The sequence below is a fragment of the Talpa occidentalis genome, unplaced genomic scaffold (genome assembly GCF_014898055.3).
Source record: "Talpa occidentalis isolate TD23 unplaced genomic scaffold, MPIMG_talOcc4v2.1 talOcc4.4, whole genome shotgun sequence".
Classification (NCBI taxonomy): domain Eukaryota; kingdom Metazoa; phylum Chordata; class Mammalia; order Eulipotyphla; family Talpidae; genus Talpa; species Talpa occidentalis.
This window is the reverse complement of record NW_023604295.1, coordinates 949,052-971,028: the sequence shown is the minus strand read 5'-3', so window position 1 is coordinate 971,028 and position 21,977 is coordinate 949,052. Positions and strand designations below refer to the sequence as shown.

At 69.9% G+C, this 21,977-nt stretch overlaps 1 protein-coding gene across 2 annotated transcripts in view; it reads left to right on the top strand.

Annotated features, from left to right (window-relative positions):
* The window catches only part of AGPAT3 (1-acylglycerol-3-phosphate O-acyltransferase 3), a 51,183-nt gene extending 39,451 nt beyond the window's left edge, over positions 1-11,732 (top strand). For both annotated transcript variants that reach the window (XM_054700248.1, XM_037524869.2), the window contains exons 2-9: positions 946-1,171; positions 3,999-4,168; positions 4,599-4,760; positions 5,510-5,663; positions 6,055-6,157; positions 7,916-7,991; positions 9,237-9,435; positions 9,843-11,732. In XM_054700248.1, the coding sequence (XP_054556223.1) occupies positions 994-1,171; positions 3,999-4,168; positions 4,599-4,760; positions 5,510-5,663; positions 6,055-6,157; positions 7,916-7,991; positions 9,237-9,435; positions 9,843-9,931 (1,131 nt within the window). In that variant the 5' untranslated portion in view covers positions 946-993 and the 3' untranslated portion in view covers positions 9,932-11,732. The remainder of the gene's footprint in view (positions 1-945; positions 1,172-3,998; positions 4,169-4,598; positions 4,761-5,509; positions 5,664-6,054; positions 6,158-7,915; positions 7,992-9,236; positions 9,436-9,842) is intronic.
* Positions 11,733-21,977: the final 10,245 nt, after the last annotated feature.

The window sequence follows — 21,977 nt, the reverse complement described above, 5'->3', positions numbered from 1 at the left end:
GGCCCCACAGCCGGGGGTTGGGGGTGTCGACTTCGCCTTTAGAAGGGAGGGGCGAGGCTCCCGCGGCGTCGCCCCACACCCATGGCCTGTGGGAGCGCAGCTGTGCCGGTGTGGCCCTCAGAGCTGGGGGAGGGCCCCCGTGCAGGCATGGGGTGCTAGCGGTGATGATGGGGACCTGGGCACCCTGGTGTGCTTGTCTGCAGAGTGGAGTGCCCCCCCGCACCCCCAGAGGGAGCGGGACACCTCCTCCCGCCCGGGCACGTGGGGCCTCGCCTGCTTCCTGGCAGGGGATTACGGGGCCGCCTGCGGAGCAACAGCTGCGAAGCACCAGCTCGCTCAGTTTTGGAGCCCAGAAGTGTGTTGGGGAGGGGCGGGGTGGGGTGGGGTGGGGCGGAGTCCCCAGGGTCCCCACAGTCCCCACTGCCAGAGAACAGCACCCTAGCCTGGCCTCACCGTGGGCGGCGGGCAGCAAGGCGCTGGCGGCTGTCGTGGGCAGATTGTGGGTCCGTGTGCAGGCTCGGCCTGTTCAGCGAGGAGCTGCAGTGCCTCGAGATGACTCTTGTGACCGCCAGCTCTCGGTGTTGTTTCCGGGCTCGCCTTCCCGCACCGCCACTCGCTCTGGTGCTTGCACGTGCGGCGCGTGTGCAGTGTGCGCACTCGTGACGTGCATTTCTGGTGTACACATATGTGTGTAGCGCGCACGCACATGTGTGGTGTGTGCATGTGTGCCGCGTGCACATGTGTGTGCAGTGCGTGTGCCGTGTGCATGCGTGTGGTGTATGGGAGTGTGGTGTGTGCATGAAGGGGTGGGTGAGCCCGCGTGCCCCGTGTGTCACCGTCAGAAGCAGCTCCGGGGAGCTGGCCGTCAGGCCCTGGTCTGGGCGCTGGGCAGGGCACGGTCCCTCTTGGGCCTGCGGCCAGGCCCCTAACCACGGCCTTTTGCAGGGCGGCCGTGCTTAGCGAGGGACCGTGCAGCCGCCCCTGAGCGCGACCATGGGCCTGCTTGCCTACCTGAAGACCCAGTTCGTGGTGCACCTCCTCATCGGCTTCGTCTTCGTGGTCAGCGGGCTGCTCATCAACTTCACCCAGCTGTGCACGCTTGTCCTCTGGCCCGTGAACAAGCAGCTGTACCGCTGGCTCAACTGCCGCCTGGCCTACTCGCTCTGGAGCCGTGAGTGTCTGGGCTGTGGGCACGCAGGCGGGCTGGGCGTGACGGTACAGGTCCGGGCCTGCACTAGGGCGGGGCGCCCAGGCCCCAGTCCATCCTGGCGGTGGGCCGGTGGGAGGCCATTCAGCCCCCTGGACCGCTCGGCCCCGTGGAGAGGCTCTCCACGCGCTGGGCACGCGTGGGCATCTTCTAGCAAGCGGGACTGGAGAATCCACTCGCTCCTTGCGGGAAGGGAGATGCAGCGCTGCCGCGGGGGAGGACCCGGTCCCTCCTGGGCCTGCGGGTGGGCTGGGCACCCTCCACAGGGCAGGCCCTGGTCACACAGTCAGCTGTAGGCGCCACCCATGGCTGTAGCTTGGAGATAAAACGCCCCGAACAGTCATGTCCTGGTTCAAGCCAGTTTTCAGGCCTTGCCGAGCGCACAGTGAGGACGGGAGCTTTCTGCCTGTGAGGAAAAAGGGTGCTGAAAAAAAAGGGGTGCCCCTGCCCTGTGAGGAAAGGGGTGCTGAAACAGCGTCCCTGCCACTGTGCCGGAGCCCAGCCCGGGCATGGGTCCAGGCTCAGCATGGCGGAGGTGGGCTCGGGCCTGAGCAGCACCCTCGGCCGGGCTCGGTCCGAGCCCTGAGCACCCCGCAGATGGGCCGGCGCCGGGCCCGGAGGAGCCAGTGGACCTGCGCAGGTGGAGCTGTGCCCCGGGTCTCACAGGGTGGCCCAGGGACTGGGACTGCGCAGGACCACCAGCGAGGAAGGGCATGATGGGAGAGGCCGCCCTGGCACAGCCAGCACCTGGGCCCCGAGCCGCAGTGCCCCGGTGCCCCCGGGCAGGCCGGGGCTCGCAGGAGGGGCACAGAGAAGCCGCAAGGACCAGCGAGGGTGAGCAGGTTCCTGCAAAAGTCTGTAGCTCCTGAAAATGAGCTCGACCTCGCAGGATCAACGGCCAGAAACTCACCTGGCGAGGCTGCAGGCGACACCGCCAGACGCGGCCATGGGCTGGCGAGGGCCGCAGAGGGGTGTGGACACAGCTCCAGCAAACAAGAGTGGGGGCATGATAGCACGCAGCCCTCCCCAAGGCCCACCCCCCAGGGCACAGCCTTCCCGGGGCACAACCGTCCCAGGGGCAGGCTGTGCTGGAGCCGTGGGGGGAGATGAGGAACTGGCCCCGCGCACGTGAGCATCATGTAAAGTAGCAACAGCGCCCAGCTCGTGGGGCAGGAGCCCCACCCCCCGGACAGGTGTGGCCTGTGTTGGGGTGAGCAGGTGAGGAAGGAAGTGGGGGCTGCAACTTTGAACTTTGTTAGCTGAGTGCGGGGCAGAAAAGAGAAACCAGAAGTGCCTTCTGAACCGCTAGATAAAGGTGGTTAAGAAGTAAAGACGAGATGGGAGGAGACGCGTCAGCCTGGCGCAGAAGTTCAGGAGACAGGGCTCAACGCCCAGAGCTGGCAGGGCACAGACACACAGGGCCCCCGGCCTCCCGTGCTGAGCTGGCTGCTCAGGGGTGTCCTGTTGACATTGGGGTGCTCAGCTTCACCACTTCCTGGCCGCGTGGGGGTCCTCCAGGGGGGCGCCTCTCCCGGGTTGTGGGCTCAGGCGGAAGCCGAGCCACGCTGCCTGGAGCCCGGCCTGGTGCCACCGTCTTCCCCGGGAAGGCTCGCCACCGTGCTGCGCCTGGACATGATTTAAGCTTTTTAAATCCGCGGTCGAGACAGAGTGGGGGGAGAAGGAAACAGACCGCGTGGCCTGTTCAAGCAGCAAAATACACACGCGTGACAGGCGTGGAAGCCGAGCGGCCTCGTCCTGTGCGGCCCCGTCCCCCTCCTCTCCCAGGGCCCGCCGGCCGGGCGGACGGTCCACTGCCTGCGCTGTCCCCGGCCACCCGGGCCTGCCCTCACATCCAGCCCTGACTGCGCCCACCCTCCCAGCCGCCCCGTGCTGGCGCCGGCGAGGGCCCGCGGGTGACCGGCTGTCACGCCCGCCCCAGCCGCCCCGCTCTGTGTGGATGTGTGGTTTCTCTGGGGTTTGGGGGCCGTGTTGGGGGCTGCGCCTCGCTGTGTCCCCGCGCCGTTGCCCGCGAACCTGGAGCCGAGGTCGCTGTGGCTTGCCGGCCGCTGTCAGTCATCCCGGAAGGCCTGCCCGCCAGCCTGCTGTCCCCATGCGGCCTCAGCTCGGTGCAGTGCCCGGATGCAACAGCCAGCCAGCTGGTTCCTCCTTGGGGCTGTTGGCTGGCCCCCAGTCCCCCGCGCCCCCAGCACCCGTAGCTGCGGAGCGTGCTCCTCCCTGGAGCCGACACGTGGGCCACCGCCCACTGGTGAGTGCCGTGTCCTCAGCCCCGTCCTCCTCCTGCCTGGCGCCCAGACCTGTGTCTCACGCCCTGTCGGGGTGGAACTCACACCCCGAGGCCGCTGGGGTGTAGGGTCTCCTCCGGAGCAGCTGCGTGCCGGAGCCGCTGTGCCCCTCTGTGCACCTGGGGAAACCGAGGCCAGGCAGTCGGGCTCAGAACCACTCTTGGCACCTGGCCCTGAGGGCCAAGGGCTGGTGGGCTTGAGCCTGGCATGGGCACTGGCTGGGGCGTGGCTGGCCCTGTGCCCGCACCGAGCCCGTCCGACCACGGCATGCGAGGTGGTGATCGGACAGCCCCAGTGTCAAGGACGGAGCCCTCCCCTGGGCCTCGTCATGGTCTCCCCCTGCCGGAGGGGGCGGTTATAAATTGGAAATGTGTCTGGCGGAACATAAGCTCCAGACACGTTTCTACGGACGGGCCCATGCTGGACGGGCCTGGCAGGGCATGTGGCGGGTGGGCCTTGGCTCACCGTGCCCGCTCCCCTCCCCCCAGAGCTGGTCATGCTCCTGGAGTGGTGGTCCTGCACGGAGTGCACGCTCTTCACCGACCGGGCCACCGTGGAGCACTTCGGGAAGGAGCACGTGGTGGTCATCCTCAACCACAACTTTGAGATCGACTTTCTCTGCGGCTGGACCATGTGTGAGCGGTTCGGCGTGCTGGGGGTGAGTGTGGGCGGGCAGCTGCGGGTGAGTGTGGGCGGGCAGCTGGGGGTGATCATAGGCCCGGAGGTGCTGGCGTGCTCTGGGTGCTCCTTCCTTGCGGCTCCTCTGAGTTGGGGGCTGAATGTGTGCTGACCTGGGTCCCTGGACTGCCCACTGCCTGCCTCGGCCACCCAGGCCAAGTCAGCTGTCATTGCCCTTCCCCCAGCTCCCCGGGGACCAGGGCTGCCTCTGTGAATTTCACCCACCTCTGAGGAGGTCCAGGAGCCCACTGCGGCCAGGGCCCGGCCCGCCATGCCTGCGCCCCGTCCCCTGTCTGGAGTGGGGCTGGTGTGATCCCGGCGGGGCCGCGCTCTGAGTCCGGGGCACCCTGCGGAAGTCACCGGTGCCCAGCCGGTCCAGGGAGCCCTGGTGCACTGACCTTTCCCCCCAGAGCTCCAAAGTCCTGGCCAAGCGGGAGCTGTTGTACGTGCCGCTCATCGGCTGGACGTGGTACTTCCTGGAAATCGTGTTCTGCAAGCGGAAGTGGGAGGAGGACCGGGACACTGTCATCTCGGGGCTGAGGCGCCTGTCGGACTACCCCGAGCACATGTGGGTGCGTCCCGGGGAGCCGCGGGGCTGAGAGGGTGGGAGGCCCGGGGCAGGCGCCGCCCTCCGTGTGCAGGCTTGGAGCCTCTCCTGGACCTGCCCTGCCCGGGAGCACGGCTCAGCTGGGGGCAGGGAGTTGGAAGCTCCTTGGCGTGCATGGGCATCTGCCCAGTGTCCAGCCTAGCGCCCGGGCTGAGTGGCCGCTCCTCCTGGGAGGTTCTCTGTTGAGCCGGGTTCCCGAGGAAACCCCGGGGCCCCTGCAGCAGGCCCCCACGCCCAAGCACGCCCCCGCAGCGCAGAGCCCGGCTCTTCTCCTGTCCCCTGGTGGAGCGGAGGGGACGCCAGCCATCACCATGTCCTCTGCCCTGCCCCTCGCCGCCAACCTGGCTGGGGCCGGCGGCCCTTGGGGAAGCGGCTGCCCTCGTTTCTGTTGGCTCCATGCACGGCTGAGCGGGCTCTCTGCCCTCCTTGACCGGAGGCTGCTGCCCAGACCCCGCGCCTCCCCGGCACCGCGCCTTTCTGCAAAGTTGTCCTTTGTGTTCCTTGAGAGCAAGTGACATGTCAGTAGCTGTTCCGTGAGGGAATCTGTGTGGGTGCCGATCGCAGCCCCACGAGAAGCCACGTGGGTCCGTCCCTGGAGTGACCCTGTCACGCCTGCTGGCAGAGCCGCGGGTGCCCCTGCGGCTGGGCCGCCAGCGGGGGTTCAGCGCCAGGGCCGCCTGCACAGCGCCCTAACCCTGTCCCTGCCGGTCCTAGTTCCTCCTCTACTGTGAGGGCACCCGCTTCACCGAGAAGAAGCACCGCGTCAGCATGGAGGTGGCCGCCTCCAAGGGGCTGCCCGCGCTCAAGTACCACCTGCTGCCACGCACCAAGGGCTTCACCACCGCGGTGCAGTGCCTCCGCGGGACAGGTGAGCGCGCCTGCCGGGCAGGGGGCGGGCGGGCACGGGAAGGGGGCTCTGTCCAGACACACCTGGGGCTGCCTGCGCTTCCACCCATGGAGGGCGGCTGGCGGCGGGGAATAGGGCCTGGCCTCCTCGCTAGGGCGCCCATTAGCGGCGGGCACCAGGACCGTCGGCCAAAGAGCGTGTGCCTGGAAGACTTAGAGGAAACAGAACTGGTCCGTCGGGAGGAGGCGAGGCTGGAGAAGGGCCCGAGGGGACAGACAGGGCAGCGGCACAGATGGCCGCCGGGCGCCACGCCGCACGCAGCCACGGTCCACGCCGGCCCAGGGCGCCCAGGCCGCAGTGCCCGGGCGTGCAGGGGGTGCCCTGGGCGTGCGCTCACCCCTGCCCCCCGCAGTCTCGGCTGTCTACGATGTCACGCTGAATTTCCGGGGAAAGAAGATCCCGTCCTTGCTGGGCATCCTCTACGGGAAGAAGTACGAGGCCGACATGTGTGTGAGGTGAGCCTGCCCGACCGGTGCTCCGGCCTTGGCTGTGCGGCTGCAGGGCGGACCCCGAGGGGGTGTGGGCTAAAGGCAGGGAATCCCGGGGCTGTGGGGAGGAGCGGCCCTTCTGCCCAAGGGCGGGGGCTTTGGAAGAGGCTCAAGTAGAGCCTCCTGGGGTGGGCCCAGAGGACGAACCTTCCCAGTCCGACCAGGCCCCCAGGGATCCCCTTTCTAGCCCGAGAGAAGACTGGGTCGGGCCACAGCTGGGCCCACCCGCTGCCGCTTGTTGAGTGTTGGGCCCGCTGGCAGGACACAGGCACTGGTGAATGCAGAGCCTCGGGCACCCCAGGATCCCCGAGGGGAGGCCCCCCCGGGCCCTTTAAATATTGTCAGATTGCTCGGTGCTGCTCCGTGTGTGCAGGAGCTGGTCCCCTGCGTGAGGGGACCAGCAGACCCCTGGGGGCAGGCACAGCGTTCCTGTGGGGCCGCCAGCGGGAGGTCCCTGCTGCCACTGTGGCTCCACCCCAGACGTGAGGGTCTCGCGTCTGAAAGGAAAGGAGGCGGAGGAAGGAAGGGCCCCTCAAGTTCCCTCCAGAGCGCCCCGGAAGAGAGACAGGGAGGAGGCAGGATTGGGGTCTGTGTGGCCGCCCGCTGCCCGCCGAGTGGCCTGGGGAGAGGCGGTTCACAGGCGGCCCCAGCGTCCAGCGTCGCTGCCCGGGAGGCAGACAGCCCGCCCCAGCACCTCTGCGATGGCGAGTGGCCACTTGGCAGCCATCGCTGGTGCCGCGTTGAAGCGGGGAGTCCTTGGGCTGCTGGACAGCTGGTCTGCAGCAGCGGTGGCGGTTATCACGGCCCCTTTGAAGTCCTGGAAAGGTCCTGATAAACCCAAACTGGCAAAGCGCTTTCCTATCCCCCTCTGCCAGCTGTCGCGCCAGCCGCCCAGGCCCGTTTTTCTGGTCATTTCTTTGAATTGGCCAAGCTCCTGTTTCATTCACACGTGTCCAGAGAGGCAGCCACTCCTGTGGCCAATGTAAACAGCCGAGTCTTGCCCATTTTCTCCTTGCCCGGGCCTGGCTGCCCTCACGCGGCCATGAGCTTGTGCCACTCCAGTGAGGGAGGGACACGGCCCTCCCGGCCAGCTCCCCAGGGCTGCCCAGACTGACTTTGTGACCATCACAAAACCAGAAGCGTTTTCCTTCTGGGGTTTGTGGTGGCTGGGGTTGGAGACTGCTGGGGGCTGGGCCGGCTGTGGGGAGTCGGAGCGCCTGTCACTCCTCTTGTGATTGGGGTTCCCAGAGGCCGGTGGGGTGGGGCTCCCCCTGTGGCTCGTGGGGGCGCAGGGTCCGGTCATGCAGCTACGGCCCGTGGGGACAGCCGACAGAAGTTCTCTGTTTAGACAGAGTTCGCGCTACCCTAAGACACGAAGGGCTGCACCTGCAGCCGCAGAGGCGTCCCCAGGAGTTACTCATGCTCGTCCAGGGGCCCCCCCAGGGGGTCAGTCCTGCTCTGTGTGTGCCCCGCGTCCCTGCCTGGCGGCCTGGGGCGGGGCGACTGCCCTCCCTTCCTCCTGGGCCCCGCAGAGTCCCGGACACTCAGGGCCCCTCGCTGAAGCCAGCTGCCGGAGAGTTGGGGTTAGAGTTCTCAGCCCTGCGGCTCTTGCTTTCCTGACGTGAGGCGGGTGGGCCGGCACGCGGGCCCTGTGTCCTGGCTTCCTCTTCCGCTTTCCAGTTTGACTTCTGGCTCCTCACCCTGCTTTCCATCTTAATGAAACAGGAGGTTTCCCCTGGAAGACATCCCCCTGGACGAGAAGGAGGCAGCCCAGTGGCTGCACAAGCTGTACCAGGAGAAGGTAAGGCACTCGGCTCCCCCGGGGTCTCGAAGGGCTTCCGGGGTGGGGCGGGCGTCACTTTTTTTTTTTTTTTAAAGATTTATTTATGCAAACAAGAGCTGGGGCACGGGCCAGAGATTCAGGTTTGGTATTTTATCGCAAGCTGTAGTGGAAAATGGAACTATATAACTGTAATCAAGGTCCTCTGGTGAGAGGACTCCCCAGAGACAGAGCGGGGAGCGGAACAGGCAGATCCACTGAAACACACTGCTGAGGGCAGCCGCGGGGAGACAGGAGGGGTCTGCCGCGCCCTGCGGGTAGCTCCCCGGCTGGGGATGGAACTCGTGCAGCAGAGGCTGCGGCCGGCTTCATGGTGCTGAGACTTAGCCCCTGCGCCCCCGGGGAGGCCTGGGTGTCACTTCTTGGCGTCCTTTCTGCTTTCATTTTTCTTAACTTGTGAAAAACAAACTGAAGGAATACGTAAGGACAGCAGCTCTTGCGATCACCTCCAGCGTCTGACCACGTTGCCTTCACTTGCGCACGTGTGTGGGGTGTGGGGCAGCAGGAGGGGCCCCAGGGCCGCGCCCGCCCGGCTCCAGCTCACGCCACACGCACACACGCACACACACGCAGACGTTTCGCTTTACGCGCTGGGAGGCCGAGGGTCAGGAGCACCTTCCAGTGTGTAGGGGCCTCCTTTACATGCGGTGACGGCTCGTGGGGAACAGGGGGATCCCTAGGGCTCAAGAAAGGGGCTGGCCCTGCCGCCCCGCGTGCTCTGCTCCTGGCCGTGCGGGCCCCACACCTGACCCCGCCACGTGCTGCAGAGATGAGGCTCCGGCCTCCCCCGGGGCTGGAGGTTGGCCCTGGCGACCCCACGTGAACCAGGGCTGGCCTCGGGGAGGTAAACTGAGGACAGTCGCCTGCGCCCGGGCGACCGCCCCCTGCTGGCTCGCCGTCCCAGGCCTGCCCCGAGTGGGTGTGGGGTGGTTTCCTGCTAATAGCAGTTCAGGGAGAACGGGCTAAGTGTCGAGTAAAACGTGGCTCCAGGCGAATCTCTCTGGTTTCCAAGAGAGGCCCGCAGCGTGGGGAGACCACACCTCCAGGCCTTGGCGGCCAGGTCTGCGCCGTGCCTGCCGCGGTTCTGTCCTAGGAGGCCTGCCGGGTCAGAGGTCGGGCCTATCGCACGCTCCAGGCTCGGGCAGAGGTGTCCCCCGAGGCCCCCGCCCATCTGGCCGGCCTGTGCGCGCCCTCTCCCGCCCCCAGGACGCGCTGCAGGAGATGTACAACCAGAAGGGCGTGTTTCCCGGGGAGCAGCACAAGCCCCCGCGGCGGCTGTGGACGCTGCTCAACTTCCTGTGCTGGGCCACCGTCCTCCTGTCCCCGCTCTTCAGCTTTGTCCTGGGCGTCTTTGCCAGCGGCTCTCCCCTCCTCATCCTGACCTTCCTGGGCTTCGTTGGGGCAGGTAACGGACGCGGCTCGAGCTGTCGGGTCTTCCCTGGTGGGTGCAGTGGGGCCTCGGGGAGCTGGGACCCCATCCCACCGGGCGGGCTTAGGGGGAGGCTCTGGCCACTCAGCACCAGGGCCCCTGCCCGGAGAGCTCTGTGGGGGCTCTGGGCTTTCAGGGACTCGGGTGACGGTCTGGAGGCTTCGGGGCCTTGGCGCCACCCCCGCCCTGACACAGGCCCCGCCCCGTGCCGGCCGCCCAGGCAGTCTGGAGCCCCGCAGCCCCCGACCTGGCAGGCCCGGCTTGCCTGTTCCCCTTGGGGGTACGGCCCCGACACTGGGCGGGCGCGGGGGCAGGGAGAGGGCCGGGGTCTTTGCGGCGTGGCCGCCGGCAGGGCACCTGACCGGCCTTCTCCTGTCTTCAAGCTTCCTTTGCGGTCCGACGACTAATAGGAGTGACCGAGATAGAGAAAGGGTCCAGCTATGGGAACCAGGAATTCAAGAAAAAGGAGTGACCACGGCTGCGGCTGTGCTCGCCCGACGGCGGGTCCCCTCGATCCAGTCACGCGGACGGCACCGAGCAGTGAGGAGAGGCTGAGAAACTGTTTTTCTTATTAACTGGTGACTAATATTAACCAATAAAACTTGAGCCAAGAGCGAGAGATGGGAAGACCTGCCAGCTGAGGAGCCGCCGTGCTCGCCGCCTGTCGGGCGCGGCTCCGGCCTGGCGGGGGCGGTGCGGGCCGGGGTCCGGCCCCACCCCAGGTGTCCCCAGCCCTCGTCCGCCCGAGGGAGCCCTGGACGCCTCCTCTTCTTAAACTCCGATCCAATTTTTAGCAGTTATTCTGGGAATGTGCCCTGGCCCTCGCCGCTTCTCCGCAGCTCCGGCACACCGTCTCTCCCGACTCCTGGAGCCCGGGAGCTGCTGCGGCCGGTCCCGGCCCAGGCCTGCTCGTCTGCTCCGCTTGGCCCGCACTTGGCTCCAGACCCGGTGGGCGCCGGGGAAAGTCCCTTAGTGATGAGCACACGCCGAGTCCTTGGGGCCGGCTGCAGCGCACCCGGGCTCCTCCCCAGGGCCCATGTGTGACCCCCCCAGCCCTGTGTTCACCCCCGGGGGGGCAGCGCTCGCCTGCGCCCCGGGCCCCCATCCTCTCCCCTGCAGCTGTCTCCGGCTCAGCCCCCGGCGCTGGGGCCCAGCTGAGCAGAGCCCAGAGGGCCCCAGAGGAAGGCGGCCGGGGCCGCAGGCGGCGGGCGGCTGTCACTTCGTGCTCGTCCGCTTGGAGAGTATTTATTTTTGTAGCTGATATGTTGAAGGCTCTCAACTTGTGATGAAAACGAGGGATGCTGAGCCCCCCACCCCCCTGAAGCTGGTGTGTGAGTCCCCGTCCTGGCCCGGCCTGTGCCCTCCTGTGCGGCTCTCCTCAGGGTATCTCCCCAGGGACCCGCGCCCCCCGGGGAGGGCCCAGCCCCTGCTTGGCTTACGCCTAGGCCTTCTCTGCGGCCGCAGCCCGGGCTTGCTCATGCCCCCGCTCGCACGGACTTCCTTCCGCAGCTCCCCGCTACTTCCACACCACGCTCCCCGCACCCTTAGCAAGGGAAAGGCAAAGGATCATGGGCGTTCGTCTGTGGTGGGCTGTAGCCAGCCTGCAGCACGGGGGCCGGTGGGCTCGTCTAGAAAGAAAAAAGGAAGAGCGCAGCATGGGAAGTTGAGACCTAACGTGGCAGCAGCCCTCGCGGGCCCCCAGTCGGCGTGTGGGAAGACGGTGGAGAGAGCCCGTCCTTCCTAGGGCCCACCCGACCCTGCCCGGTCCCCGGGGGATGGGCAGGCGAGAGCCGCACCCCTGCTGTCCATCTCTCTGCTCAGGAGCAGGAGCGCGAGAGCGTAGGCCCTGGTGGGTCGGGGGCATGGGACGAGCCGGCCCCAGAGCCACCCTGGGAGGCTGAGCCCGCGAGGGGTCCTGCCGCTGGCTCTCCCCGGCCGCGGGCTGCGCCCAGCCTGTGTGTGTCACTAACTCACTAACATCTAGACGTGTCCCGGGAGGAGGGGCGGCGCCTCTCATGCACCCCACACTGGATGCACGCCTGCGCCCCTGCACGACGCTGAGGCTGCTGGACCCCAGGGGCTGCCGGGCGCCCAGGTGGGGCGCAGCCAGCGCCTTCGTGCGACCTCCTGAGGCTGCGTGCAGCGTGCGCTTGGAGTCGAGCCCTTGAGAGCAATAAAAACTACCCCTGAATGCCTGGGAATGTTTTCTTGGAGGGGGTGGATTTCCCTTCCACCTCTTGAGAACGAGGGGTGGGACACTGCTGGCCCCTGGGGCCCTGCCGACCTGCGCTCCAACCTCGGCCTGGGCTGGGGTCTGTCCCTGCTGGCTGTTAGGGAGCCGCCTGGGCTGGTGGGGCCATGCCAGCTGCACTCGCAGAGCCAGAAGCACCCCCCCCCCAGAGCAAGATGGGGCCCAGCCCCAACCTGGGGCAGGCTGCCCAGCACGGGCCCAGGTCCACCCTCCCACACAGGTCTGGCCTGCCAGTGAGGGGGTCGGCCGCGGGTCTCCCTCAGGCCAGCGATGGCAGCCATCTCTGGCCTTGTGCTTAGTGAGGGGGCGGCCGCCGCCCCGTGTCCATCTGGGAAGTGCTGGGCCTCCCGGGTCCTGCAGCATTTCATCGTGACTTGGCAGCTTCCCTCTGGGGTGCCCTGTATGGAGTCTCCATCGCGGTATCGGCGGGCAGGCCCAGGCGGGCTTAGCGCCGCCCACCTTCCCTGTGCCTCCTGCATGCAGAGCCCGCATAGGGCTCGAGAGGCCTCTGGGCGCTGGTGTTAACCCGGGCAGCGGCGCCCAGCCCGGAGTGCAGGGGCCCCAGTAGCACAACAAGAGCAGCGCGGACACTGGTGCGGCTGCCGGTCGTGCCGGCTCCCGTGTGCCTGTCCCCTCCGCCTCGTGAGCCTCCCGGGGAGCCCGGTTGCCTGCAGGCGGCCCGGCAGGTCAGCGGTGCCTGGGCCCTCACTGCCCGCTGGCCGCATTCACACCCTGCATGTCGCTCCCCACCCCCGCCCGGCCCAGACTGGGCAGGCAGTGGCAGACCCTCTCCAGCCCTGTGCATGGGGCCGGAGCTGCATGCAGCCCCTTCTGCTTGGGGCCTCCCCGGCATGGTCAGCTCGGGTGGGGCGGGGCCTCCAGTGCCCGCCTCCCCTCTGGAGCCTGCACCAGCCTGAGACTGCCCCTTCACCAGTGAGCTGCCCCCAAAGCCGGACCTGCCCACCTCCCCCTCGCCCCTTCAGGCTGTCTGCTGCGGGCGGGTGCTTTGGTGCCACCTCCGCATGTCAGGGCCAGGCCCCCAACCAGTCCTGCTGGGGCGGACGGCGGGCGGAGGGGAGCTCCGTGACCCCAGCCTTGGCCAGCGGCTAACTGCTCTGGAACTCAAAGGACAGGAGCACTTTGGGGAGCCCTGGGGGCCAGACGAGTGGCCGCGGTCACCCCAGCAGCAGCCGTGCCTCTTTCAAGCACGACCGAATCGATTTACCATTTGAAGCTTGGTAAAGACACCGTCGCCCTGCGTTTCTTAAACTTTTCAGCTCCTGAAAAGTTTGTTGCAAAAGTATTTGGACGGGAGCTGGGCTGTGGGCACGAGGTGGTGGCACGCTGGAGGTGGCCGCTGCGGGTGGGGGGAGGCTGCACCCACAGGTTCCTGGGCGTGGCCCTGCGAGCCCTCGCCAGCGTCCCCTGCCCGAAGCCCGAGGCCTCAGAGCGGAGTCGCAGGGCGTCCTGGGCAGGCGTCTGCCCCGGCTGCGGCTGCGCTGTCCCGCCAACGCCAACGCCGACCCCGGGCGGCCGGGGGAGAGCGTGGGGGCAGGGCGCTGAGTGCGGCGGCCGCTTCCCTTGCACTCTTGTTCTTACCGTCCCGCCGCCGCAGCTTGTGTGGTGAGGACAGCGGTGTTTGTCTCTAGAGCTGCTGTGTTGGGGGGCGGACTGGGGCCGGGCCGGGGCGGCTGCATCTGCCCAGCTCTGCCCGCTGCGGGTGCCTGGCGGGAGTAGCCCAGTGCGGGACTGTCCAGACAGACGCTGAGCTCGTGGACAGACTCACTGCGTGGAGACAGATAAACCACCCACACGCTGAGGACCTGGTCTGCCTCCTTTTGTTCCCAGCTTCCTGTGCGTGGAGTCCCGGGGGCGGTGGGGCCTGGGGGCCCACTGTGGGGTCTGCTGTCGGCCGGGGCCGTGGAGGGACTGGACCCCCTGGCCGAAGCTCAGGCCAGTCCGTCAGCGTGCCTGGCCCCTCGCCTGACCTGAGCCTTGAAGCCTCGAGGACAGTTTCCTGGGCAGGAGTCCCGAACCCCTTTTGCTTCTTTATAAAGAACAGGGCTCTCACAGGAGCCAGGAGCCCCCGGGTCTCGGTCTGTCTGCTGGGCACATGCCGTGGCCCTGGGTTCCGGCCTGGCCTGGCACATTTCCACCCAGCTGAGACCCGGAAAACCTGCTCTTGGGGGCCCCGTCCCCCCACCTAGTCACACAGGTGTCAGGGACACCCAGACCCCCAAGATGAGCTCAGGGTTTGTGCTGTTGCCCAGATCCCCCTTGAGGCTGCGTGTGGGAAGCAGCTGGCCGCCGGAATGTGCACGTCAGCGTGTGCACACATGTGCACACTTGTGTGCACCTGCACAACCCCAAACAGCAAGGGGAAATGATGGGGGGATCTTAAAAGAACCCCATGAGGAGGTGGGGCTCCATCGCAGACCTGCCCTCGGTACCCATGTCTTCATGTTCCCTCTGGCGTCTCTCTGTGACATGGGAATTTTGGACAGAACAGTGCCCCTTGAAAGTGTACCCCAAAGGCCGACAGCTTGCTAGAGATCCCCATTGTGCGTGGCTCCTCTGGGGAGTGGCGGTCACTCGGTGGGCTCCAGCTCCACCCCAGGGGAGAGCCACTCAGCCCCGGGGCGCCCAGGGTGCAGGGAGGAGAAGCAGCACCCTACACAGGTAGTGTCTGCTACCTCCAGGACCCCAGGGCCACAGTGGGGGAGCCCAGCAGGCCTCGCCCCCTTGGGCAGCATGTCCTGCAGAAGAGGAGGGCAGGTGAGCCTGTCGCCGGCCTCCTCAGGCCCCTATGCCCTCCGCCTGGCTGCAAGGGCAGAAGCCCAGGCTCCGGGCTCCCCAGTGCGTGAGGAGTACAGGTTTTCAGGGTGCCTAGGAGGGGCTGTGGGGAACTTGGTGCACCCTGACCTGGAGGTGAGTGTCATGGCTGGGGGCTGGCCTGGGGCTGCAGAGCCTGGGGACAGTGGAGGCGCCAGGCGCACAGCCTGTTCTCAAAACCACCGCAAGATCCAAGGACCCCACCACCACCACCTCCACCGGGAAGCACCTGCCACCTGTGATGTGATGTCGGGGCAGGAGCCCACCCTTGTCCCGGGGACAGGAGGCTTGCGGGCCCGCCCTTGTCCTGGGGAGCTGCTGTGCTCCCGCTGTGCGCCTCCCCAGCTTCTCTCTGGTTCTCAGTTACTCCGCAGTCCGGCCGGCGCAGGGGGTGCCCAGGGCGGTTTCTCCCGGGTCTTGGGCCCGTCCCAGCCCCTCGGGCCCCTACCCAAGGACGAGTGCTCGGGCCTCCGATGTCAGCCCACCGCTGGGGCCCGCTCAGTCGGCTCAGCAGGCCCTGCTCTGTCCTCCCGGCAGACCTGGGGCGGGCAGCCCCAGAGACGTGCGGTCGAGACAGTGTCCCTGAGCCCCGGGTGGAGGCCAAGGAGCAGCCCTGGCTGGTGGGTCTGGGCCACAGAAGGGACAGACAGAAGGAAGCACTGTCCCCAGGATGGGCAGTGAGGTGGGGAGTGGGTGGAGAAGGGGGGGTGCACGAGGGGACCCAGGGCAGGTGGCTCTGTGAGCCCTGCGCTGGCTTAAACGCGCCATTCCTTGAAAGCAGGCCCTGGTCTGCGGGGCAAGGCTGGGCCCCCCACTGGGCGGGAAGAAACCCTTCACCCTCACAAAATGGGGGAGCACTGCCACCTCCGTGACACTGCCCCCCCATGCAACCTTCCTGCCGGGAGAATGAAGCCCCCTCGTCCAGGAGACGAGGGACCAGGGAGACGTCCCGTCTCCTCGGCCATGTCCCCTCCGCCCCCCTCCTGGATCTGATGGCGGAGGGTGTGGGCGCAGGTGGTGGTGAGGGGCGGCAGCCGGCCCTGCTCCTCCAGCTGCCTGCACCAGCCTGGGCCAGCGTCCAGCCTGCGGGGGGCCGGACCGCCCTGGTCTGCGCTGTCCCCGGTGAATGTCCCGGGCCCTGCTGCTGCTTAGCGCCGGGGGCAGCTTCCCTGAAACCGCTTTTCCGGGGGCACGGGCCTCTGTGACAGTTGGGGGTGAGTTTTGCAGCCACACGCCGGACAGCCCAGTGCTGAGAGCCGGGCGCAGGCGGCGGGCAGGACGGCGAGGCTAGGGCTGAGTGGCCGCTCGCTGCCCTCCCCAGGGGCCGGGCCCTCACGCCACCCGTCGGATCCAGGGTTGAACCTGAGGAAACAGCTGCTTCCGGCTCCGGCTCTGCGGGCAGCTGGGCGGTGCCGGCTCCTCCCCCCCCGTGGAGAGAGGGAGGGCTGCTGGGCACGGCCCCTCCCAGCCCACGTGCTGGCCCTGGTGTCCAGGGCCCGAGGACGCCGTCTCCTGCCCTCCTGCCCACTGGGCTTCCTCCACGGTCAGCGCTTCTGCGAGCGGCCGAGGCGCGCCCCTCAGCCCGCCCGCATCCCTGGGTGGCCGGCCAGGCCTTCCCCACTCCGCGCTGCCAGTGTTGTTGCCACTGGCCCGCTGCTGCTGGCCCGGCCTCTGGCCGAGGGCCCCGCCGTCCCCGCCGACCCTCTGCCTGGCCCGCTGGACCGGCGGCGGCAGCTCGGTAGCGGGAGTCCTGGGTCTGAGCCACCACACCCCGTGGAGCCGCTCCCTCCCCAGCAGCCGGAGAGCAGGGGTGCGTGAGGGGGAGGCGCGGGCAGCTCCAGGCTTGGACAAGGTCTGCATTGCTTCCCGGTGCCTCGGACCTGCTCGGGCTCCCCCAGGTGCCAATCCATCCATGGGCAGAGAGGTGCCCAGGGCTGGGCAGCTGGGGTGGGACCAGGGGTACAGCCCCTTCCCACCCAAGGATCGAGCTCAGGCCCCGAATCCAGGAGCCCAGAGGGGGAGCAGCTCAGGGCTGCTTTCCCAGCCGCTGGGTCTTGAGTCAGAAGACAGGCGTCGTGCCAACCCCCAGCTCCAGGTCTCCTGGGGCCATTGCTGGCACAGGAGCCAGCTCCTTGACCACCTCCTGGGTCACACCCCAGGTATGGAGAGTTCCTGCAGCCTGAGGGCGTGGCCAGGCGCTGTGCTCCATGAACCCCCCCCTCCATTCCCCCACGCAGCGCCCCCCCACCCCAACGCCCCGGTCTTCCCCCCCGGCCTCCGCCATCCCCCGGCCTCCACTGCCCATGCTTTTCCCGGGCAGTTCTGGCCTCGCCATTTCCTGGTCACCGTGACCGGGCTTCAGGCTGCACCCGCACTCTGCTGGGGGCCGCCCAGATACTTTCTCAGGCCAGTGGCCCCCCTCACCTGGCCCGGTCCCCTAAAAACTCCCACACTGGGTCCGACCCTGCACTCTCACTGCGGGCCAGACAGGCTCGCAGCTCAGGCAAGGACGGGGCTGTCGGGGAGGGAGAGGGGAGGGAAGGGTGGGAGTCGAGGGTGGGAGGGCGGGCGGGCGAGGGGGGCAGAGGTGGAATGGAGGGAGGTAGTGGGGCTGGGGCGGGGAGGGCCGGAGAGGGGGAGCCTGAGCCGGCTCGGGGAGGCTCCGGAGGCCTGCAGGCGAGGAGCCCTCTCCCCACAGAGGGAGGCTGCTCACTTGGGGTTCCAGACTCTCAGGCGGCCCTTGCCGCTCCTTCCAGGTCCGCTCTCCAGCGGGCCCTCCTCGCCCTGCAGCCCCGCCCGTCTGGCCGCCAACCAGCCCGGCCAAGGGGGTCTCGGCTTTAGCCCGCAAAGCCCCACGCCTGGGCAGCCCTCGGGGAGCTGGGCCCGGCTGCGGTCAGGGCGCGAGGAGGGCGGCCGGGGCCGAGACCCGTCGCAGACCCGACCTCTGGCCAGGGCTGGAAACACTTTCCCCTGAACCAGAGAAACGCCGGGGTAGCGCGGGCAGCGCCACGCTGAAAAGACGCGGGCGGCGCGGAGCAGGCTGCACGGTGCAGGGCAAAGCTGAGGAGCACGGCCCTGGCCTTTTTATTGACAGGAGAATCCTCCAGCAGCGCTGGCGAGGGGAGGGAGGCGAGAGGAAAGGGGAGGAAGGGCACCAGAAAACCGGGGGTCCCGAGTCCGCCCCCAGGCCCTTCTCACCCGCCTGGTGACTCCGTGCCGTCATGGAGACCACACCCTAGTTCCCCGGCCAGGGCTTCCCTCTCCGTCAGCTTCCGGGGTCCCATACGATACGTCGGTCCTCGCCCTGGACGTTCCCGGGCGGGACGCGTGGCCTTCCCAGTGATCCAGCTTTGTGCGCTTGATGGATCCGAAGGCGCCTTGCAGGGCTGGGCTCTGCACCCGACTGACCGGGCCCTTCTGACCTTGCTTAGGATTTAGAACTGTGGGCAACAAAATAGGGGCCGGACAGGCCGCTTAGGACTAGCAGACCCACGCCCCTGGGAATGAAAACTGAGTTCAATTAAGGGGAATCTGGGGCCCCGAGGAAGCAGCGGGTGCTTTCGTTTCCTGTGAAACGCAGACTCGACAGAGCAAACGTCAGGAGTGAGGCAGCGGCTCCCGGGTGGGGGGGCGCCCTCCGGGCCCCGGGGCCTCTGCTGGTGCTGAGCAGGTGCAGGGCGAGGCCCGTGGCCCCCGGGCGCAGGGCCGGCAGAGCGGCCCGTTCCTGGCAGGTGCACGGGGTCCTGTGGGTCACGGAGTGCGGGCCGCCGTGGTCAGGAGGAAGCCAGGACCCAGGGCCGCAGCACCTGGCGAGCCGAGAGACGATCACGGGGTTCCGCCGCCTTCTGCACGGATGGGGATGGCGCGGGTGGGTTTTCTAGCCCCGACGCCTCTCTGTCCTCTCGCAAGGCCCTCAGCCGGCCCGGTCGGCGCTGCGCTGCGGGCGGGGTTCTGCAGGGCTCCCCTTCCGTGTGCGGGCTGCCAGGCTTGCCAGCCAAGTCACGCTTGGCTAGCGAGAGCAGTGGCGCATTTCTGCCTTACTGGGAGGAAGGGGTCAGGGTCCCTGGACGGCCGTGGGGCTGGGCGCGAAGAGGCGGCCCGTCCACATTCCTGTTTCGTATCTGGGCGTTGGCTCTCGGGGCTCGTGTTTCCTGGAGGCAGATTTTTGTCCACGGAAAATGAAATTTTATCTTATCTGGGAAAAAACCTGAACGGTAACTTAGACGAGCACAGATTCACGCCTCCCTGGACACTTCCCTCCTGGCCGCCGGGGGCCGGGGCGGCCTGTGCCCGGCCTCCCGCGCTCGCCAGCCCCGGGCTGGCTCCTGGCAGCCAGGTCCGCTCGGCCGCTCCCGCCCCCCACGCCCCCTCCTGCCTCCGGCCAGCGACTCTTCTTGCTCTTTTCCTCATCCTTGAAGTCAGCGTCGAGTTCATTTTTCTTTTCAATTGTTTTTTCTTACGTCGTCGCCGTCCCGTCGTTCTCCGGCCCAGCCTGGGAGGCCGTGGCGCCCCTGGTGGCCCTCCCTGCCCCGCCCCGCGGTCAGCGGCCTGTTGTGGCTTTTCCTTGAGCTTTCGCTCCCCTCCTCCATCCCGCCCTCCAGTGTGGGCCTTTCTCCTCCATGGTCCCGGCGGCTCCCTCCCCGCGGAGGCCAACGGCTGATTTGCCGGAGGAGCGCCTGACGCTGCCAGGGCATGCGCTTGTTTCCATCTTCCCTTTCTAAAACCTTGACCTGTTTCGCCTGAAGGTTTTTATTCTATTTATTTATTTTTAAAGATTTATGCACTTATGCACACAAGAGCTGGGGCACAGGCCGAGATACGGGGGTGAGGGGACTCGCCAGAGGCAGAGCGGGGAGCAGAACAGGCAGACGGACTGAGATCCACGGCTGAGGGGCGCAGCAGGAGACAGGCGGGGTCTGCCGCGCCCCGTGGGTAGCTCCCTGGCCGGCCGGGGGTGGAACTCCCGCTGCAGAGGCTGCGACAGCTCCACAGCGCCGCTCGGCCGCCCGCGCCTCCAGGGAGGCCGTCGCGGAAGGTTTTGTCTTGTCTTGTCTCCCGCGCGGCTGCGGGAGGGCGGCCGGCCCGGGGCTCACCCGGCCCCCGCGAGGCGGCTCTGACTCGGCCACCGGGTCACAAGGGAGACGCGACGGATGCAGACAGAGGTTCCTCGTCCTGCCGGACCCCCCCCCCGCCCCTCCCTCCCCAGGGCCCTCCAACCTGGCCCCGCGCCAGAATCTTGCCACTTCCAGAACATTCTGCACGCGGGCCGCACAGCGCAAGGCCTCCGCGGGCTCCGCGCTCAGCGGGTTCTCTGGGGCCGGGCGGGCGCGGGGGTCTCCAGCCGGCCCTGGGCGCAGCGGCCCCACCCGCCGGCGCAGGACCAGCCGCCCGCGCGCCCCAGCAGCGCCCGCGGCCCGACGCTGCGAGACGGGGCGGCCCCGCGCGCTCCAGGCCCAGCGCGGGGCGGGCGGGCCCGGCGGCAACTCGGGCTCGGCCGCCGCGTCCGCGCCCGGGCCGGGGCCCTTCTCGGCCGAGCGGCTGCGGCCGGCCCGGGCCCTCCCGGCAGGGGCGAGCGGCGGCCGGGGACCCGCAGCAGCGGGGCGGGGAGGGGGGGCTGGGCCCGGCCCTCCGCCGCCTCCCTCTGGAGACTCTCCCGGCAGAGCCTCCCCGCGCCCCTCCCCGGCTCCCCGCTCCTCCCGGGGCTCCCCGCGCCCCCTCCGCGGGCCCGCGCGGGCGGCCCTCGACGTCCCCCGCGCCGGGCGCCCACACTCGCCCTCCTCGCACGACCCGCGACGCGGCGCCCCCCCCCCCCCCCCGATGCCGGGCGCCCCGCGGGCTGGGTGTGGGGCGCTGCGGACAGCCAAGGGGGGCAGCCCGCGCGGAGGCGCTTCTCCCGCCGGCGCCGGGGCGGGCGGGCGTCGGGGGCGCCGCGGCAGCGTCGGGGTCGCGCAGGGGCCCCCGGGCGCCGGGGCCTGCGGGGGTCAGACGCCCCCAGCGCCGGGGCCCGGCCGGCCACGTGCTGCGGGAACCGCGCCGCGCCCCGCCCCGCCCCGCCCCTAGTCCCCCCGCCCCGCCCCTGCCCCGCCCCTGCCCCGCCCCGCCCCGCCCCCGCCCCGCCCCTAGTCCCCCCCGCCCCGCCCCTGCCCCGCCCCGCACCCCCTGCCCCGCCCCGCCCCGCCCCGCTCCTAGTCCCCCCCCCGCCCCGCCCCTGCCCCGCCCCGCACCCCCTGCCCCGCCCCGCCCCGCCCCTAGTCCCCCCCGCCCCGCCCCTGCCCCGCCCGGCACCCCCTGCCCCGCCCCGCCCCGCCCCTAGTCCCCCCCGCCCCGCCCCTGCCCCGCCCCGCACCCCCTGCCCCGCCCCGCCCCTAGTCCCCCCGCCCCGCCCCTGCCCCGCCCCGCACCCCCTGCCCTGCCCCGCCCCGCCCCGCCCCTAGTCCCCCCCCCCCGCCCCGCCCCGCCCCTAGTCCCCCCCCTGCCCCGCCCCGCCCCGCCCCGCCCCTAGTCCCCCCCCGCCCCGCCCCTGCCCCGCCCCGCCCCGCCCCGCCCCGCCCCGCGCCCGCCCCGCGCCCCCCCCCGCCCCGCCCCCGCCCCGCGCCCCCGCCCCGCTCCGCACCCCCTCCCGCGCCCCCCCGCCCCGCCTCGCCCTGCCCTGCACCCCCCCGCAACCCCCCCGCCCGGCCTCGCCCCGCCCCGCCCCGCTCCTAGTCCCCCCCCCGCCCCGCCCCTGCCCCGCCCCGCACCCCCTGCCCCGCCCCGCCCCGCCCCTAGTCCCCCCCGCCCCGCCCCTGCCCCGCCCGGCACCCCCTGCCCCGCCCCGCCCCGCCCCTAGTCCCCCCCCGCCCCGCCCCTGCCCCGCCCCGCACCCCCTGCCCCGCCCCGCCCCTAGTCCCCCCCCCCGCCCCGCCCCTGCCCCGCCCCGCACCCCCTGCCCCGCCCCGCCCCGCCCCTAGTCCCTCCCCCCCGCCCCGCCCCGCCCCTAGTCCCCCCCCTGCCCCGCCCCGCCCCGCCCGCCCCTAGTCCCCCCCGCCCCGCCCCTGCCCCGCCCCGCCCCGCCCCGCGCCCGCCCCGCGCCCCCGCCCCGCCCCGCCCCCGCCCCGCGCCCCCGCCCCGCTCCGCACCCCCTCCCGCGCCCCCCCCGCCCCGCCTCGCCCTGCCCTGCACCCCCCCGCAACCCCCCCGCCCGGCCTCGCCCCGCCCCGCCCCGCACCCCCCCGCGCCCCCCCGCCCCGCCCCGCCCCGCCCCGCCCCGAGCCCGGCTTTCCGTCGGCCGAGCGCGCCACCGCCCCTTTAAGGGCGCGCCCCGGAAGCGCTCGCGCGACCCCGGAAGCGGACGCGGCGCCGGCCGGAGCTGCCTGCGCGGGGCCGGGCGGGCGTCGCGGTCGCGGCGGGCGCCGTCAGCGCGGGGCCCATGGGGCGCGGGGGCCCGAGGCGCTGA